Source organism: Pseudophryne corroboree, chromosome 2 (assembly GCF_028390025.1).
Source record: "Pseudophryne corroboree isolate aPseCor3 chromosome 2, aPseCor3.hap2, whole genome shotgun sequence".
In the NCBI taxonomy this organism is placed as follows: Eukaryota; Metazoa; Chordata; class Amphibia; order Anura; family Myobatrachidae; genus Pseudophryne; species Pseudophryne corroboree.
In genome coordinates this window covers 694,092,494-694,113,459 of record NC_086445.1, presented here as the reverse complement: position 1 = coordinate 694,113,459, position 20,966 = coordinate 694,092,494, and the positions used below count along the sequence as shown (strand labels likewise).

The window sequence follows — 20,966 nt, the reverse complement described above, 5'->3', positions numbered from 1 at the left end:
ATGAGTGAATTAGGTGAAGAACATGAATTTAACCCTATTCAAAATGATTTTAGTAAAAAAAAACAAAAAACTGTTTTTTTTTATTTTTTCAAACATCGAAACATCGATCGTGACCATCGGAACATCGCGGCTTTCATTTTGAAAGCCGGGACAGCCTCCAGGTATACAGGGGGTGGGGTCTGGGGGTGGCTTGGGAGGGTTTAATTTACACTCCCCAGCAGCTGTCATTGTCTGCAGCCGCTGGAGGGGGGGAATCCTGCCATGCTGACCGATCAGCAGTGATCGTCAGCACGGCAATCATTAGGGGAGAGTGCAGGGGAGCAGCAGCGGAGGGAAGTTTTCCTTCCCTACCGCTGCTAACACAGTTTATCAGGCAAGTGGTTAAGAGGTATATTCAATTTGTGCTGGTTTTTCCGACAGTCGGCAAAACGGCCCTTTGACAGATTTAGGTCGAATTTGCATTAGACCTATTCAATGAAAGTGCAGTTTTTTTGACTGTCGAAAAAAACGGCACTTGTCGGGAAAACACGTGGATCCCACGTGTTTCTGTCAAACGCGGCTGTTTGGCAGTTTGCCACTGACGCAGATTCAACTTTTAATCAAGTTGAATCTGCATTTGTCGGAATGCTGGCCGTTTCCAGCCAGCACTGAATAGTGACGTGTCGGATCCTCTCTGTCAGAGAGGATCCGACATCAATTGAATATACCCCTTAGCACGGAATCAGTCTCTCAGCAAGTCAGTCTGGTTGGCAACTGGTCATCTACTTCTACTGGGAGTTTATACACACCAGGAAGATTAATTCTTGGCTTGCAAGATTTCTGCCGTCTTGTCAGAAGCACTTAATTCCTTATAACTGGTGGGCATGTTCTAGGTTTTTAGAGCTGGTATTAACAACAAACTTAGCTACACTTCTTTCTCGCTGACTATAGATCTGCTAAGCAGGAATCTGGTTACAAAGAGGGGAAGCTGCAGGTCTATATTTCATGTTATTATGGTACTGTAAACATTGCCTCTATGAGGTGGGAGCACAACTAAGCAATAGTTTATTACTATGGCATCCTACAAGACCTCGTCTTTCAATTGAAACTCCACCTACTATTGGTTGGATTTTTCAATGAAAGTTTAATTTTAAAGAAACATTTGGGAGCAGAGATGTATCAAACCTCAAGAGATATAAAGCGAAGAACTTGCCTATAGTAACCAATCAGCTTCCAGCTATCATTTATCTAGCACTGTCCATAAAAAGACAAGCTGACTGGTTGGTGTGGTGTGGATAATTTCTCCCCTTTATCTCTCACTACATCTGCCCCTTGAACCAAACAGCTTTTCCAAAAGTCTGGTCCCATGTAGCATTTGTTACACGTATTACTGCATTAATTATTGATTTTTCATGACAGTAATTAGACTTTGTATTATTAGCTAATTTTTAACACATACAAAAAAATTAAGCGTAATATATATATATTTTTTTTAATATATTTTTTTATGTTTTATTTTTTACAAAAACATATCGTACCATGGAACGTCACCCATTGGTTCCTTATATATAATACAATACAATTTATACAATGAATAAATGAATGCACTGAATACACTCACGTCTGATGCAACAAATTCATCCACCTCATTATGAAAGGTGTCAAAGAGCAGAGACAGCGCCTGTCTGAAAGGAGACACATTTATCAGCTTTATCCATAGAGGTTCCCAAAAACACATCCTATTATAAAAGCTTGCAAATGCACAGACTACAGGAAACAAGAAGCAGAGCCTTGCCGAAGCACTAAACATAATAAAAGCACTACTGATTTATCTGCAAGAGAGCAATGACATGTAAAACAAGAATAATTCAATGATAGTTTAAGAAAATATTTAGACTTTCAGTTGTCGCATAACATAGCAGCATGAGACTACGTGACTGTGAGATGTTTCAGACATCCTGTTTCTCCTACCTGGTGATGGTCTGTTTGACTGGTCTCTCCTGGAGATGGACATGATGGTTCAGAGTAGATGGGCTCTGGATATCACTGGCCTGAGAAAAGAAGATTTTAATTGTACCCAATACACATTTAGGGGTCTATTCATGAAGCAGTGAAAAGTGTGGAGAAGTTGCCCATGGCAACCAATCAGCATTGAAGTAACTTTTATAATTTCCATACTATACAATCAGGGCCGGTTCTTGCCCTTGTGGCGCCCCGGGCAAAAGTTAGGGGTGTGGCTTAATGTGGGGGCGTGGCCAGTCACACCCCCATTTGTAGCGCAGCTGAAAGGAAATTAAAAACAAACAAAGTATACTTACTATACCCCGCTCCTGATTCCAGACCTGCAGACCTCCCCCCGAGCCGCTCTTCTCCTCGGATCTATGGGAGAAACGTCAGTCATAACGTCTCCCCCATAGCACAGCATAGGCACTAGAGGTCAATTATGACCCCTAGCGTCTGTGCTACAATGCTGTGCGGTGCGCGATGACGTCATCGCGCACCGCACAGCAAAGGTCCTCTCCATGAAGGGAAACTAGACGCTTAGCGTCTGATTCCCTTCACAGCGGGGGGGACCAGCGCCACGAAGGGAAACTAGACGTGTAGCGTCTGGTTCCTTTCTCACAGCGGGGATAGGCACAGCGCGGGGGCACTGCTGGGGGGCACTCTGCACAGTGGCGGATCTTGCCATGGTGCGGCGGCCTCCGGATGACGCCGGCGCCCTCCGGAAGGCGGCGCCCCGGGCAAAAGTCCTGCTTGCCCGTGGCAAGATCCGCCACTGTATACAATTGTACGGAGCAGCTGATTGGCTACCATGGACAGCTTCTCCACTCTTATCACTGCTTCATGAGTAGACCTCGTAGTTCCTTAGGGGTCTAAAATAAGAATTTACTCACCGGTAATTCTATTTCTCGTAGTCCGTAGTGGATGCTGGGGACTCCGTAAGGACCATGGGGATTAGCGGCTCCGCAGGAGACTGGGCACAACTATAAAGAAAGCTTTTAGACTACTGGTGTGCACTGGCTCCTCCCACTAAGACCCTCCTCCAGACCTCAGTTAGGATACTGTGCCCGGAAGAGCTGACACAATTAGGAAGGATTTTGAATCCCGGGTAAGACTCATACCAGCCACACCAATCACACCGTATAACTCGTGATACAATACCCAGTTAACAGCATGATAACAACTGAGCCTCTCAACAGATAGCTCAACAATAACCCTTTAGTTAAGCAATAACTATATACAAGTATTGCAGACAATACGCACTTGGGATGGGCGCCCAGCATCCACTACGGACTACGAGAAATAGAATTACCGGTGAGTAAATTCTTATTTTCTCTAATGTCCTAAGTGGATGCTGGGGACTCCGTAAGGACCATGGGGATTATACCAAAGCTCCCAAACGGGCGGGAGAGTGCGGATGACTCTGCAGCACCGAATGAGAGAACTCAAGGTCCTCCTCAGCCAGGGTATCAAATTTGTAGAATTTTGCAAACGTGTTTGCCCCTGACCAAGTAGCAGCTCGGCAAAGTTGAAGAGCTGAGACCCCTCGGGCAGCCGCCCAAGAAGAGCCCACTTTCCTTGTGGAATGGGCTTTCACTGATTTAGGATGCGGCAGTCCAGCCGCAGCATGTGCAAGCTGAATCGTACTACAGATCCAGCGAGCAATAGTCTGCTTAGAAGCAGGTGCACCCAACTTGTTGGGCGCATACAGGATAAAGAGCGAGTCAGTCTTCCTGACTCCAGCCGTCCTGGAAACATAAATTTTTAGGGCCCTGACTACATCCAACAACTTGGAAGCCTCCAAGTCATTTGTAGCCGCAGGCACCACGATAGGTTGGTTCAGATGAAAAGCTGATACCACTTTGGGGAGAATCTGGGGACGAGTCCTAAATTCTGCCCTAACCATATGGAAAATCAGATAAGGGCTTTTACATGACAAAGCCGCCAATTCTGAAACACGCCTGGCCGAAGCCAAGGCCAACAACATGACCACTTTCCACGTGAGATATTTCAAATCCACGGTTTTCAGTGGCTCAAACCAATGTGACTTTAGGAAATCCAACACCAAGTTGAGATCCCAAGGTGCCACTGGAGGCACAAAAGGGGGCTGAATATGCAGCACTCCCTTAACAAAAGTCTGAACTTCAGGTAGTGAAGCCAATTCTCTCTGGAAGAAAATCGATAGAGCCGAAATCTGGACCTTAATGGAACCCAATTTAAGGCCCATAGTCACCCCTGACTGTAGGAAGTGCAGGAACCGGCCCAGCTGAAATTCTTCCGTTGGGGCCTTCCTGGCCTCACACCACGCAACATATTTTCGCCATATGCGGTGATAATGGTTCGCGGTTACTTCTTTCCTAGCTTTTATCAGCGTAGGAATGACTTCCTCCGGAATGCCCTTTTCCTTCAGGATCCGGTGTTCAACCGCCATGCCGTCAAACGCAGCCGCGGTAAGTCTTGGAACAGACAGGGCCCCTGCTGCAGCAGGTCCTGTCTGATCGGTAGAGGCCATGGGTCCTCTGACATCATTTCTTGAAGTTCCGGATACCACGCTCTTCTTGGCCAATCCGGAACAATGAGTATAGTTCTTATTCCTCTTCTCCTTATTATCCTCAGTACCTTTGGTATGAGAGGAAGAGGAGGGAACACATAAACCGATCGGTACACCCACGGTGTTACCAGAGCGTCCACAGCTATCGCCTGCGGGTCTCTTGACCTGGCGCAATATTTTTCTAGCTTTTTGTTTAGGCGGGACGCCATCATGTCCACCTGTGGTTTTTCCCACTGGTTTACAATCATTTGAAAGACTTCTGGATGAAGTCCCCACTCTCCCGGGTGGAGGTCGTGCCTGCTGAGGAAACCTGCTTCCCAGTTGTCCACTCCCGGAATGAACACTGCTGACAGTGCTAACACGTGATTTTCCGCCCATCGGAGAATCCTTGTGGCTTCTGCCATCGCCGTCCTGCTTCTCGTGCCGCCCTGTCGATTTACATGGGCGACCGCCGTGATGTTGTCTGACTGGATCAGTACCGGCTGGTTTTGAAGCAGGGTTTTGCCTGACTTAGGGCATTGTAAATGGCCCTTAGTTCCAGAATATTTATGTGCAGGGAAGTCTCCTGACTTGACCATAGTCCTTGGAAGTTTCTTCCCTGTGTGACTGCTCCCCAGCCTCGAAGGCTGGCATCCGTGGTCACCGAATCTGCGGCCCTCTTGAAGATGAGCACTCTGCAGCCACCACAGCAGAGACACCCTTGTCCTTGGAGACAGGGTTATCAGACGATGCATCTGAAGATGCGATCCGGACCACTTGTCCAACAGGTCCCACTGAAAGGTTCTTGCATGAAACCTGCCGAATGGAATCGCTTAGTAGGAAGCTACCATTTTTCCCAGGATCCGCGTGCAGTGATGCACCGACACCTGTTTTGGTTTTAGGAGGCCTCTGACTAGAGATGACAGCTCCTTGGCCTTCTCCTCCGGGAGAAACACTTTTCTCTGTTCTGTGTCCAGAACCATCCCTAGGAACAGCAGGCGTGTCGTAGGGACCAGCTGTGACTTTGGAATGTTTAGAATCCAGCCGTGCTGTTGTAGCACTTCCCGAGATAGTGCTACCCCTACCAACAACTGCTCTCTGGACCTCGCCTTTATCAGGAGATCGTCCAAGTACGGGATAATTAAAACTCCCTTCCTTCGAAGGAGTATCATCATTTCCGCCATTACCTTGGTAAAGACCCTAGGAGCCGTGGAGAGACCGAACGGCAACGTCTGGAATTGGTAATGACAATCTTGTACCACAAACCTGAGGTACTCCTGGTGAGGATGGTAAATGGGGACATGTAGGTAAGCATCCTTGATGTCCAGCGATACCATGTAATCTCCCTCGTCCAGGCTTGCAATAACCGCCCTGAGCGATTCCATCTTGAACTTGAATTTTTTTATATATGTGTTCAAGGATTTCAAATTTAAAATGGGTCTCACCGAACCGTCCGGTTTCGGTACCACAAACATTGTGGAATAGTAACCCCTTCCTTGTTGAAGTAGGGGCACCTTTACTATCACTTGTTGTGAATACAGCTTTTGAATTGCCTGTAACACTGCCTCCCTGCCTGAGGGAGTGGTTGGCAAGGCAGATTTGAGGAAACGGCGGGGGGGAGACGTCTCAAATTCCAGTTTGTACCCCTGAGATACTATTTGAAGGATCCAGGGATCCACCCGTGAGCGAGCCCATTGATTGCTGAAATTTTTGAGACGGGCCCCCACCGTACCTGGCTCCGCCTGTGGAGCCCCAGCGTTATGCTGTGGACTTAGAGGAAGCGGGGGAGGACTTTTGCTCCTGGGAACTGGCTGTATGCTGCAGCTTTTTCCCTCTACCTCTGCCTCTGGGCAGAAAGGACGCGCCTTTAACCCGCTTGCCCCTATTGGGCCGAAAGGACTGTACCTGATAATACGGTGCTTTCTTTGGTTGTGAGGGAAAATGGGGTAAAAATGTAGACTTCCCAGCTGTTGCTGTGGAAACGAGGTCCGAGAGACCATCCCCGAACAATTCCTCACCCTTATAAGGCAGAACTTCCATGTGTCGTTTGGAATCTGCATAACCTGTCCACTGCCGAGTCCATAACCCTCTCCTGGCAGAAATGGACATTGCACTAATTTTGGATGCCAGCCGGCAAATATCCCTCTGTGCATCCCTCATGTATAAAAGTGCGTCTTTTATATGCTCTACGTTTAGCAAAATAGTGTCCCTGTCTAGGGTATCTATATTTTCTGACAGGGAATCTGACCACGCAGCAGCAGCGCTGCACATCCAGGCTGAAGCTATAGCCGGTCTCAGTATCACACTTGTGTGTGTATATATAGATTTCAGGATAGCCTCCTGCTTTCTATCAGCAGATTCCTTCAGGGCGGCCGTATCCGGAGACGGTAGTGCCACCTTCTTTGACAAGCGTGTGAGCGCTTTATCCACCCTAGGGGATGTTTCCCAGCGTGACCTATCCTCTGGCGGGAAAGGGTACGCCATTAGTAACCACTTAGAAATTACCATCTTTTTATCAGGGGAAGCCCACGCTTCTTCACACACTTCATTTAACTCTTCAGATGGAGGAAAAGCTACTGGTAGTTTTTTCTCTCCAAACATTATACCCTTTTTTGTGGCACAGGGGGTAACATCAGAAATGTGCAACACATTTTTCATTGCCTCAATCATGTAACGTGTGGCCCTACTGGAAGTTACATTAGTCTCTTCGTCGTCGACACTGGAGTCAGTATCCGTGTCGACATCTGTGTCAACCATCTGAGGTAGCGGGCGTTTTAGAGCCCCTGATGGTTTTTGAGACGCCTGGGCAGGCACAGGCTGAGAAGCCGGCTGTCCCACATTAGGTATGTCGTCAAACCTTTTATGTAAGGAGTCGACACTATCACGTAATTCCTTCCACAGCACCATCCACTCAGGTGTCGACCCCGCAGGGGGTGACATCACATTTACAGGAATCTGCTCCGCCTCCACATAAGCCTCCTCATCAAACATGTCGACACAGCCGTACCGACACACCGCAAACACACAGGGAATGCTCTGACAGAGGACAGGACCCCACAAAGCCCTTTGGGGAGACAGAGAGAGAGTATGCCAGCACACACCAGAGCGCTATATAACACTGGGCTCCCACTATCAATGAGTGTTTTCCCTATAGTTGCTTTTTTATATATATTACATATATATATATATATATATATATATATATATATCTATACTGCGCCTAAATTTAGTGCCCCCCCTCTCTTTTTTACCCTTCTGTAGTATTCTCAGACTGCAGGGGAGAGCCAGGGAGCTTCCTTCCAGCGGAACTGTGAGGGAAAAATGGCGCCAGTGTGCTGAGGGAGAAGCCCCGCCCCCTTTTCGGCGGACTTTCTCCCGCTTTTTCTGTGATACTGGCAGGGGTAATTTTACATCTATATAGCCTCTGGGACTATATATGATGTATATTTTGCCAGCCAAGGTGTTATTTATTGCCCTCAGTGCGCCCCTTCCCAGCGCCCTGCACCCATCAGTGACCGAAGTGTGAGGTGTACATGAGGAGCAATGGCGCACAGCTGCAGTGCTGTGCGCTACCTTGGTGAAGACCTAAGTCTTCTGCCGCCGATTTTCCAGACCTTCTTCGTGCTTCTGGCTCTGTAAGGGGGACGGCGGCGCAGCTCCGGGAACGAACACCAAGGTCGGGTCCTGCGGTCGATCCCTCTGGAGCTAATGGTGTCCAGTAGCCTAAGAAGCCCAAACTACCACCTGTTAGGTAGGTTCGCTTCTTCTCCCCTTAGTCCCTCGCTGCAGTGAGTCTGTTGCCAGCAGATCTCACTGAAAATAAAAAACCTAAATATACTTTCTTTCTAGGTGCTCAGGAGAGCCCCTAGTGTGCATCCAGCTCAGCCGGGCACAAGAATCTAACTGAGGTCTGGAGGAGGGTCTTAGTGGGAGGAGCCAGTGCACACCAGTAGTCTAAAAGCTTTCTTTATAGTTGTGCCCAGTCTCCTGCGGAGCCGCTAATCCCCATGGTCCTTACGGAGTCCCCAGCATCCACTTAGGACATTAGAGAAATATGAATAATCGCAGCACTGCTGTGAGTATTAACGCTCAGTATTGCTATGGATATTTTCATTTTGAGCTGGGAGAGCTGTAGCGAAAACTGCTGTACCTGCAATATAGATCAAGGCTGCACTGGAGTGTCTTTCATATTTATGAAAACCGGGGAATCTGACACTGCGCATGTGCACAGTGGCAGATTTGGGAGCTGGCCTGAAGCTGCGGGAGAGGGATCATAAAATCTCTCCCCTGTGAATATGCCTCCATAGGCAAAAAAGCAGTTTATATCACCAGAAGATGGCATAAACCAGAAGGGCCAGATTGAAGTCCCCATTAATCATAAAGGGGACTGCACTCTGCAGATGTACCACAGTAAGCCTTTTAGAGATTTCTGTGAAATATCATGCATTAAGCTTTTAGTACACATCAACAATACATCAAATTATTACTGAAGTTTTTGCATAATTTTCTGAAAAACTGCCTGGATAAATATGCCCCTTAGTCGTATATTTACAAAGGTCAATTTTAATCAATTTCCATCAATTTCAGATTGATCTTAATCGATGTTGGGATTCCATGGCTAAAACACACACTTACTCTGATATGATTTTTATATATTAACTTTGATATATAAGTAAATGATTTTAATCCATCTGAAATAGAAGGAAATTGATTAAAATCAACCTTAGGCCCCCATTTATCAAGCCTTGGAGAGTGATAAATAGCACGGTGATAAATGTACCAACCAATCAGCTCCTAACTTCCATGTTACAGGCTGGGTTTGAAAAATGACAGGTAGGAGCTGATTGGCTGGTACTTTATTGACAAGTTACCAGCAGGCCACACAGGGTGTACCCAGGTCTGACATCTTGGTAGCTGTCAACTAAATGTAGGGGACATCACTATGTAGCTGATCCATTGCAGTATGCAAGAAATATCTGCACGTGTTTTGTCATCTAGCCATGCCCAGGCTCTATTATCAAGGCCATCTGGCAATCTTTGTGTATGGCCAAACTGGACAGAGATGGCTTGCCTGTCATTTACACAAAACAGGATCTGCAGAATCGGTCCTGCTGTGATGCATTTTATATTCACAGTCTAAAATGAAAAGAGAAGCAGCAGTGGTTACAGTGTAAATTAATAATAATATTTTTTTTTAAATATAGTCCCAAATGCACCATGCACAATTTAATATCTGTGATTGTACTACGGTAAATAGGCACCTAAATGCTAGGCAAATCCTTTGATTCTCACTGATCAACGTAAACAGTGAGTCAAATACTGTAGGTGTTTATTGCCAAACATAGAGCTTAGAATTAAGTATGACACAATATTTGTTAGGTGTGTTCTCCTCTTACCGTTCTTGCAAGATCACCCAGAACCATCTCCTTTTTAATCAGCTGAAGCCGGACATCTGTGTCAAATTTCCTGCACTGTTGAATGTATTCATGACTTCCAAGGGGCTGTTCGCTGTAGAGAAAACCAAATACATTACATAGGAGGGCAATTAGAATCTATATAATGAGCAGGTTGTGGTAAATACAACCCATTACTGTTGACAAACGGTACGCCTAAAACAATAAAAAAAAAAAAAAATGACATAGAAGTGTGTGATATAAAGCAAATATTTCAAAGGAACACTTTCATAAATAAACAGATTTCTTTACTGATTTGGACTCATTGGGGGAGATTCAAATGTTTGAAAAGTCAGTTGGGAGTCTGTTTTTTCCTATCTAATAGACAGGTAACACCAAACACCCAACCGACTTTTCAAACATTTGAATCTCCCCCATTGGGTGGAATTCAAATGTTTGAAAAGTCGGTTGGATGTCTGTTTTTTTCCTGTCCATTAGATAGGAAAAAAACAGACACCCAACTGACTTTTCAAACAATTGAATATCCCCCATTGTGTGTACAGGAGTAGTATCTCTCTAAAGTAGGCGTGTACACTAATCAGGTGACAGCATGGTAATATCTCTTGATACACTCGCTGAAGCCAATATTCACATGGATATTTCGGTTTCTTGATGTAAAAAGCAGCCTGTTGGGGATGGTATCTAGTCTCTAGGTCGACATGCATTAGGTCGATCACTATTGGTCAATATGCATTAGGTCGACATGGTTTCTATGTCAACATGTTCTAGGTCAACATGACACAAGGTCGTCATGAGTTTTTCACAATTTATTTCATTTTTTTAACTTTTTCATACTTTACAATCTACGTGAACTACAATTGGGAATGGTAACCTGTGCCGAGCGCACCTTGCTCCGCTACCAAGGGGACACAGTGCACTAATCTGGGTTCCCAGTCACTCTGCGAAGAAAACGACACCCCAAAAAAACAAAAAAAACTCATGTTGACCTTTTGTCATGTCGACCTAATGCTTGTGTCGACCTATTTCAGGTTCCAACCTAGTTACTGTCGACCAATAGTGGTTGACCTAGACACTGTTGACCTAAGTGTGGTCGACCCTATGATCCACACCCGTTGGGGATTCGGATCAATCGGATGTATCAAATCTGACCATCCACACATGTGAACAAATGGGATGTAGTCATGTGACTGGCGGTCACAATATTTCCCCCTATATCCCGAAGTTTCACAAAACCCGATAGTCGGCATGCCGACTATAAGGGACTATCCCCACTCGTGGGTGTCCATGACACTCATAGAGTGGGAATAGAACCTGTGACGAGTGTAGGTGTGGGTGTGCCAGGCACAGTGTTCTCCTGGACCAGGCTGTCCGTATCCTATGGCCATACTGAGTAAGCTTCGGCTTACGCAGATTGACCGCTGTCTGCTAAATCGTAAGTCGTGACCGATGGTCATGATGGTGATCCGATGCTGCATCCGCAGATGTAGCACCCTAAACTTGCAGATGCATGCATTTTATCTGTACGTAATTGCACAGCTGCTTCTCTGCGAGGGGACGCAGTGCACTAATTGGGGTTCCTGGCCACTTTACGGAATAAATGACACAAATAACAAACTAAAATATCATGTCGACCTTTTCCTGTGTCAACCTTTTTGTCATGTTGACCTTTTGGGGTTGACCTAGTCACTTTCAACCTTTTCCAGGTCAACTTAGACAGCCATGCCCCTCAACATCCTGGTATTAAAATGTTAAATGTCGACATTATGAACATGCTGGTATTTTAAGCAGTCAGTATCTGTGAAAGTCAACTTTTCATTAACACACCCACCACAGTAAGGAAAGCACCTGCTCTTTGCTGCACAGGGTAATGGGCTGCTTTTGTTTTTCTGTCTTCGACACCACACAAGCAGCTGCAGCATAACCATCATAGGGCATTGTCATTTTGGAGTCACCAGAAATGCAGCCACGATGGAAAACATCTGCGTGTGGTGGGTGTTATTAGGTGTGGGAAGATGTCAGGGGCTCTGGTTTAAACTGTAAACTGAGGTCTAAACAACTTTAGATACATCAATGATTGTTATCTAGCAGTGTAGAAAAGCATTGTTCTCCACTAGCCTGGCTTCCTACAGATTTTCTTTAATAAACTTAATATAGGGTCTGTGATGTGCATATAAATACACTTCCTTCACAAATCATACGACTTATTTACAAAGATTATATGAATGCTAATAGCAGCACTTTCTGACAAAGCAACTTGCGAGAGGTTCTTTAAAGGGGAAGCTGTCAGGATCATGACAGTCAGAATACCAACAGTTGAATCCCAATGGATCCCAAAGGTAAGTACCTGGTTGGGGTTAGGCAATAGGAGAAGGGTTAAAGTCAGGCTGCAGGGGGGAGGTTAGGGTTAGGCTGTGGTGGCAGAACAGTTAGGCTTCGGGAGGGGACTGTGAAGGCTAGACTGCGGAAATGGATGGTTAGGATTAGGGGTAGGGTTAAAATACTTACCAGGATCCATTGGGATTCTGACCATCAGGATCCCGACTGTTGGGATATCGTACCCAACCCCTTTAAAGAAAACATACTGAGATAATGAGAAGACAGTGCCTGAGTGACTCAAGTGCCTGTGTTCAGGGGCGACAGTCCTGCTTTGGATACACAGGGGTGTATTCAATTATAGTCGGAACTGGCGTCTTGTCAGAAAGATGGCAGTTTCCAATTTTTTTTAGGTCGGAAACTGTTCCGACCTATTCAATTTGGCTGCCGTTTTTCCGACAAGTCGGCATTTCCGACTTGTTGGAATACATGTGGATCTGCGGAATAGCCGCGGATCCACGTGTTTTGTTGGAATCACGGCCAAATCCAACAGATTTTAGCCCAGTTTCCGACAATGACAATCCGACTTTAAAAAAAAGTTGGATTGGCATTGTCGGGAATGGCCAAATCCTGTCGAATTTGGCCACTAACTGAATACTCAAATATCGGATCCCTTTCCGTCGGAAAGGATCCGACATAATTGAATATACCCCACAATCTTCCTGTTGCATTTCACCTCTCATAGGTCTGTATGGACACACTCCTCTGAAAGATGACATGCTTAACTTGTAGATCCTAAATATGTCATATTGTACAGCTGTCAGTTGTTGCATGTAGTAAGCTGAGCTTTGTGTTGTAAGCTTTCATTTCTGATCAATTTTAAACAGAGGGAAAATACAGATCTTTCTAAAACAAATATAAAATGTCCATCAATGGCCATGAAGAACGTTGGGATGAGACTGAGGAGAGGGCGACAAAGTTGTTGAAATAGAGATTTAAATAAAACCAAACACTATGATATGGAAAGGAAATCCCAACTTCCGTGCAAGAGGGAAAAATACATAAATCACTAAGCGTGTTCCGGTCTAATGCCAGCTTAGCTCTTACACTGGTTTCTATTGTCTGCTGAGTTGCATAGGTCAGGGCAGAGTTACCATGAGGATAATAATACCGAAGTTGCAACACCAAACACATGGCTTTCACTAAGTGACAATCCAGCAAAAAAATATATTAAAGAAGAAAGAAGGCAAGTGTAATCAGTTATTTATTTTTATCAATCAAGATAAAGTTCTACAATCTGATTTATACAGTATTATATATTGCAGTAATACAGTCAGTGCTACAGTATTTGTCAGCGGGAACTAGCAGGAGCTGGGTTCCTGAACCTGTCCTGGGCCAAAATGCACTTTCCATTATTATTTATTTTAAAGTCCATTTTGAGTGACTTCTGTTCTAAAATCTATTTATCATCTATCGCTCTATCTATACCTTTTTCAAAAGCTCCACCCCCAGACCCGTAGTTCCTGAACCTACAGTATCTTTCCAGAAAAATAGTACTGAATACAGAGTTTCTGAAACTCGGTCCTCAGGTTCCCTTATCAGTTCATGCTTTCCAGACCAACTTTGGATCTTTCAAACTATGATAAAGTTAGTAATGAATACACCTGTGCACCAGCAAACAAAGCAATGTCAAAAGATGACACTGAATTTCTACACAAACTAGATGCACCTGCTTCTATTGCATGCACACCAGCTCTCTCACTTTGGCCCAGATTTATCAAGCCTTGAAGAGTGATAAATTAGTCAGCTCCTAAAAAAAAAGTCAGCTCCTAACTGCCATGTTACAGGCTGGGTTTGAAAAATGACAGTTAGGAGCTGATTGGTTGGTACTTTATTACTGTACAATTTATCACTCTAGGTAGTATAAGGTTAGATTTAAGGATGCCGCACAGGAATGGGTGGTTGTGTTTAAAGTTTATTTGTAAGTGGTTTCCAAGATAACCGACCCATCAGAAAAATTCTGAAAATGTATCACCATCTACCAATAGAAATATTTTTGTGTAGATATGAAAAGTGATTGTCGATGGTGCTCCCATAGGTCCAATGCATATACAGTAAGGGGGAAAGAGAAAGAAAAAACTGACCTTTGTTGGGAGCACTCCCACTTGGAAACAAATAGTATTATAGATAATGAGTAATAATATGAAAAATGAAATAATTAAAATGTAACCTTTAATTATATTAAACTAAAATATTGGTACACCAGTTATATTGTTTCACTATATTAATGGCTAATAAATGTAAGCCACCTGGTAAAGCTAAATTGTGAAGATATCGATGAAAATACACGGCATTAATCACCAGGCTCAGAGTACTTGGATATATGGAGTTGGTACTATAACCAAATTAATGCCGTCAAAAAAAACCTACAACACCTGGTATTCCTTAGTGGTCCACCACCTAAGTACTGACCAGGCCCAACACCGTATTGCTTCCAAGATCAGACGAGATTGGGCATGCGCGGTGTGGTATGGTAGTAGATCAACATTGATCTGGCAATTTCTACCACTAGTATATGAATGGTAGAGGGATATTGGTAAGCACCTTGTTACCAAATTGTCCGAGTAACCTCTAGGGAGAAAATATGTGTTTTAACCATCATTGCACCAAAATGTAACCCAAATCTGTAGGTATACGTGGATTTAAATCATGTGGTTAAAGGTTTCTCAGCCCGCAAGAGATGCCTGTATGTTTCATTATGTGCTGTGCAGCACCTATGAAAGTTGGGTTTGCGCTGCGAATAAGGCAGATATAGATCACTTTTTTACTGATAACATGCCACGGTGTTAGTATATGATCCAAAGAGAAATCGTCTCTATTGGTTAATTGGATCACCCTATTAAAGGAAAAACAAGGTTATTGTGAAAATATGAGCTCAAAGATTATACATACACCTCCTATTATATCATAATCAAATAATGTGCAGAACCAAGAATGATATAGAAATTATTAGGAGGACAAAAGACAAACAAGTTGTATAGCAATCTCAATTATCCAATTAAGAGCTAATTGATGCCATATTGCATAACAAAGTATAGATGTTTGTCTTTTAAAAATAGGAAGATTTTGTCACAATAACTTGAAAAGCATGTATCCACAGTGTATCTATAAAGTGTCCGTCTTCCATGTAATAGACGGACAGGATTTGCCAGAAAATGAACCCAAGGAGGGGATATATACAATAATCCCCAAAAGAAAGATCATATGCTAGGTGATTTTTTTCCTCAATACATTTTGCTATGATATGCACAATAGTTTTTATGTTCCAAAAAAACAATGATAATAACTTGCATATGGATAGGTACTGATACACTGTCATATGATTACTGGCATAGCATTTGCCAAAGAGACCAATGCACACTGTTTCTTTTTTTTTATAAAGTAATTTTTATTCAGCAGTCTGGAGATTAAGGTACATACATTGCAGAGCATAATCATGTCTCAAGCATTACATCTATTCAAAATATGTCAAGTCGCGTTTTACACATATCTTACATCAAAAAAGTATCAATACATTTTCAGTATAGATGTATACTAGGATTTCCTAATGCTCTAACCTTCATGACTTACAAAATCCGCACCCATCTATATTAGTCCTCATTTATTTTTTATATTTAAACCCGTAATCTAAACTATAGAAAAATAACAAACAACCAAAGAAAAAGGCAAGGGAGGCAAATTAAGGAGTATTTTGATTCAGGGCTCCACTAGTCATACACGTGTGTGAGCATGTGGGCTCACAGGGCCCAACCGTCATTGTCTCAGTACACTTCAGTCATAGTAATTTATTGACATGCTTGCACTTTAGTGTCTACTATATTTGGGGAACAGGATGAGAGTGGGGGGAATCTAGCCATGGAGACCAAACTTTTTCAAACTTAGCTGATGCGTTTTGCTTCATGTAAACATATCTCTCCTTAATTATAGTGTCATTAATTAAGGCCTTAAGTGCAGATATTAACGGTCCTTTAGGGGCCATCCACACTCTTGCAATGCAAACCTTAGCCAAGGCACATACATTTAGAGCATAGAGACCCATTGAACCAGACTCAGGAGCAAGGCACCCCATTCCCAATATACAGAATTGTGGGGTAAGCAGTCCGCCAGGCACCCCCGTACTCTCCAGAATTGACCCGACCCCCGACCAGAACACCCCCAACCTCGGACAGTCCCACACTAAATGCCAGTATGTTCCCACCGCCCCCCCACACTTAGGACAGAGAGGAGATCTGCCTGTGCCAAACGTAGCCAGTCTAGCTGGAGTCATATAAGTTCTGTGTAAAATGAAGAATTGAATCTGTTGATATCTAAGGGACTTAGTAACCTTAGCAGGGTATTCTAAAGCGAGGACCCAATCCTCCTCATTTATTGGACCCAGATCCTCCTCCCACTTTCCACGGAGACGCGTCAAGGGGTCCGCATGGAGCTTGGTGAGAAGATATCCATACGCAAGTGAGACCATCTTAGCCTGACCCAAAGTGGTCACAAATGTCTTGATGGGAAATGGGAGGATTCGCGGGGGTGATTCAGCAAATTGGGTCTGGAGGGCATGACGAAGCTGGAGGTATCTGAAGAAGTAGGAATTGGGTAGGTCAAACTCATCCCTCAGCTGTTGAAAGGATTTTAATGTAGTATCTAGATAAAGTTGAGAGACAGAGATCACCGATCTAGGAGCCCACACCTCCCGCCCCTCAAGCGCATGCAATTCAGGGAGCCAGTCAGAGTACCACAGGGGAGTATCCGGGTCTAGGTCGTCATATCTCAGGAGGTCTCTCAGGGCCCTCCAAATCTTTAGGGCCTGAAAAATGATAGGGGGAAGAAACCTAGCTATGCTCCCACTCAGTAGCACCTGCATAGGAGAGAGGTAGGGAAAGTAACAACGGATAAACTCACAATGTAGAGAGTCGGTCTCAGAGTTTTGTGCCCATATAGTGATATGAGTCAGCTGAGCAGCGAAGTAATATATCTGAAAGTTAGGTAGAGCCAGGCCACCGTCAGATCTCTGTCTGGTAAGAGTATTTAACTGTATCCTAGGTCTTTTATTAGCCCAGATCAGTGAGGACAGAACGCTATTCAATTTTCTAAAGAATGTTGGATAGATATATACCGGGGATTGAAGAATAATATATAGGAGTTTAGGCAGTATAATCATTTTAATGAGATTAACCCTGCCAGAGACCGTTAGTGGAAGCCTACACCAAGTCTTAGATTTGCCCATGACCCACTGCATGGTCGGATCCAGATTCAGGGGGAGAAAATCAGAAGGGTCATTAGTTATTTGGATTCCAAGGTACTTAAACTGTACCGTCCAACACAGTGGTAGGGGGATTTTGGAAACAGTAGGAGGGGGGCCTATGACTGGCATAATGTATGATTTAGGCCAGTTAATTCTAAGGCCCGAGTGATCTCCAAATCTTTCTATCACACGCAGCAGGATGGGCATTGACCTGGCGTAATCCTGCAAAAACAGCAACATGTCATCGGCATAAAGAGCTATCCTATCCTCACGTGATCCTGTACATATTCCCACAATATCCGGGTGTGATCTAATCAAGCATGCCAGGGGCTCTATGGCCAAGGCAAACAGCGTAGGGGACAGGGGGCAACCCTGTCTAGTACCTCGGGTCAACTGAAAAGATGGGGATACATAACCGTTCACCAAGATCCTGGCACTCGGATGTTGATACAGTAGTTTAATCCATTTTATATAATTGGGTCCAAATCCCATACGAGCCAACACCTCCCACAAATAAGCCCACTCAATGCTGTCAAAGGCCTTGGCCGCGTCCAGCGAGACCACAGCCGAGTCAGAAGGGAGTCCGTGTGGGAGCTGTAAAATGGTATGCAATCTACGTAAATTAATAGACGTGGACTTTCCTGGCATGAAGCCAGTCTGATCCGGGTGAATGAGGGAGGTTATCACTGTGTTAAGCCGTATTGCCAGTATCTTTGCCAGGATCTTGGCGTCGGTGGGAATCAGGGATATCGGTCTATAGGAGTCCAGAGATTTGGGGTCTTTACCGGGTTTTGGGATCACTATTATAACTGCCTCTGACATGGAGGGGGGGAGATCGTTTCTGGCAAATATATCTAAATATAGGGCATGCAGCTTGGGGCCAAAAAAATCAATATGATTCTTATATACCTCGGAGGGAATTCCGTCGCATCCCGGAGCCTTGCCATTAGGGGACATACCAATGGCCGCAGTCACCTCCTCGAGCGTTAAAGGTGCCTCCAGCAACTCGCAGGCCTCAGAGGAGAGTGCAGGTAGCGGGACACCCCCCATGTAGCGTGAAAGATCAGAAGTAGAGCGCTGCAACTGAGAATTATAAACCTCAGAAAAGTAAGATCGGAATAACAGCGCAATGTCCGGTGTGGTGTCGACAAAGGAGCCATCCGCTCCGGACATCTGGGTGATCGTGGTCCCAGGGCGATCGTAATGTATAAGGCGGGCCAGAAGGCCCAACGTCCTATCAGCCTGCATATATATATTAGTAGCTTTGAAAAGAAGGGAGCGAGAGTTTCTATCAGACAGGTGGGCCAACCAGACTGACTGAGCCACCAGCCATCGTGTCTTTGTCGCAGGGGCGTTGTCAGATAAATATTGGGACTCTAGGTCTCTAGCATCTTTTTCAAGGGCCTGTTCTCTCTCCCTAGAGGCCATTTTATGAGCCGCTATCCGTCCAATATATGAGCCTCTCAAGAACGCCTTAAACGAGTCCCAAACTACTGTACCCGGGGCAGACCCTATATTGTCGCCAAAGAACCCCTCCCATTGAGTCTCCAAGTCACCGCAGTCCCCCAGCTGGGTCAGCCAGGAGGGGTGCAATTTCCAATAGGAGTGCCCCCTCTGACTTTCCACAGCAAGAGTCATCATCAGAGGAGAGTGATCAGAGACCCCTCGAGCCTCGTAGTGGACGTCAATTATCCTAGGGACGAGGGTGGGGGACACCAGCATCAGGTCAATTCTGGAGAAGGAGCCATGAGTACTGGAGAAGCAGGAGAACTGACGAACCGCAGGATGACGAAGTCGCCATACATCTACCCATTGCAAACTATTTAAAAAATCCGCAAACTTGGTAGGACCACCTCCCGCCAGCGCAGCCGGTGGGGAGTGCCATCGGTCCATAGACAGATCCAGGACATTATTAAAATCCCCCAAGCATATCACTGGGGTATTAGGGGAGGGGGCTATGAAGGACGCAGCTTGTTGCAGCACATTGTATGAGAAAGGAGGGGGGACATACACTGCTAATATGTAATAGGGCTGGGAGTTCAGCTTGCACTCTATAAATACATATCTTCCATACGGGTCAGTTTTAATCGATATCAACTCGAATTGCACTGTCTTCTTAATCAAAACTGAGACCCCCCTAGAAAAGGAGGAGTGGGAGGCATGATATGCCCAGCCCACCCAGGCCCGTCGTAAGGACAGTAACCTCTGTCCCTCCAAGTGGGTCTCACTGAGGCATGCAATATCCGGGTCATATTTCTTAATCATATTTAGTATCAAAGAGCGTTTGATGTTGTTATTCAGACCTCGAACATTCCATGCCAGAATTTTCAGATTAATCATGACCCCCTATAAACTCTATACACCTCCCGGATGGACCTCTCCCAAAATACATTTTGAGTATAAGCATTATCAATACCCATAAAACATGACGTATATGAGCCCTGCGTTGTAAGCCACAGCATCTAAATATGAAACATCCTTGCCTCCGTAAATACTTGAATAAGAAAAATAACAAACTAAAGAAAAAAATAAAACCCCAAAAATAGTAAAAGGAAACGCAACTAGCAGCTTCCCAAATAACCATTCCCTCCCCGTATACCACCCCCAACTTCGGCATACTTATATCCCGAACAATCAGCTAGCTACCAAGCGCTAGGAAGGCTAGATTCTTAACTGAACCTCCAACCCTTCTCTAGCCAACGCCGCTTGGCCGTACAAGTCTTGAGCCACCAGTGCAAAGAGAGGGGGCTCCCTGAACCATGATCAAGCCTCCGGTGGATCAAACCCCGGGCTGTTTTCGTAGGAGATCACTCCGGAGCCAGTTGCCGAGCACCCGGTGCATATCTGTCCAGCCACTGGGCCGCCTCTCTGGGGGAGTTGAAAAACTTGGTCTCCCCATCCGCCACAACTCGGAGCCTTGAGGGAAACAGCATAGAGTATGAAATGTTGAGGTCTCGCAGCCGTCTTTTGATGGGCATAAACTGGGCACGGTCCTTCTGGACGTCAGCGGCAAAGTCCGGGAAGGCCGAAACCCCAACTCCATTGCGGATCAGCGAGCCCTTCGTGCGACCTAAACGGAGAACCGAGTCACGGTCTTTATAGTGCAGGAATTTAGCGATGAAGGTGCGAGGAGGGGCACCTGGGGGTAAAGGCCGAGATGGTATCCTATGTGCACGCTCCACCGTAAAATGGGCCGTAAAGGACTCAGCGCCATATAGTTCTTTAAGCCAGGATTCGAGGAATTCCTCCGGCTGCGGACCCTCTTCTTTTTCAGGCAGGCCTACGAATCTGACGTTGTTCCTACGCAGCCGTCCCTCCATGTCTAGGAGCTTGGTTTGAAGTGAGGAGACCTGCTGGGTCACCCCGGATACAGATTGCTTAAGGGGACCACATAAATCTTCCAGGTTGGAGACCCGTGTCTCCGCCTCACCCA

General features: G+C 45.2%; 1 protein-coding gene and 1 pseudogene across 1 annotated transcript in view; both read right to left on the bottom strand.

Annotated features, from left to right (window-relative positions):
• The window catches only part of PIK3C2B (phosphatidylinositol-4-phosphate 3-kinase catalytic subunit type 2 beta), a 257,575-nt gene that overhangs the window by 176,207 nt on the left and 60,402 nt on the right, over positions 1-20,966 (bottom strand). Inside the window, exons 7-9 of the mRNA XM_063955240.1 lie at positions 9,907-10,018; positions 1,951-2,030; positions 1,601-1,664 (exon numbers count right to left, since the gene is read on the bottom strand). Coding sequence (XP_063811310.1) covers positions 1,601-1,664; positions 1,951-2,030; positions 9,907-10,018 — 256 coding nt within the window. The remainder of the gene's footprint in view (positions 1-1,600; positions 1,665-1,950; positions 2,031-9,906; positions 10,019-20,966) is intronic.
• LOC135051762 (5S ribosomal RNA) lies at positions 14,661-14,779 on the bottom strand (annotated as a pseudogene).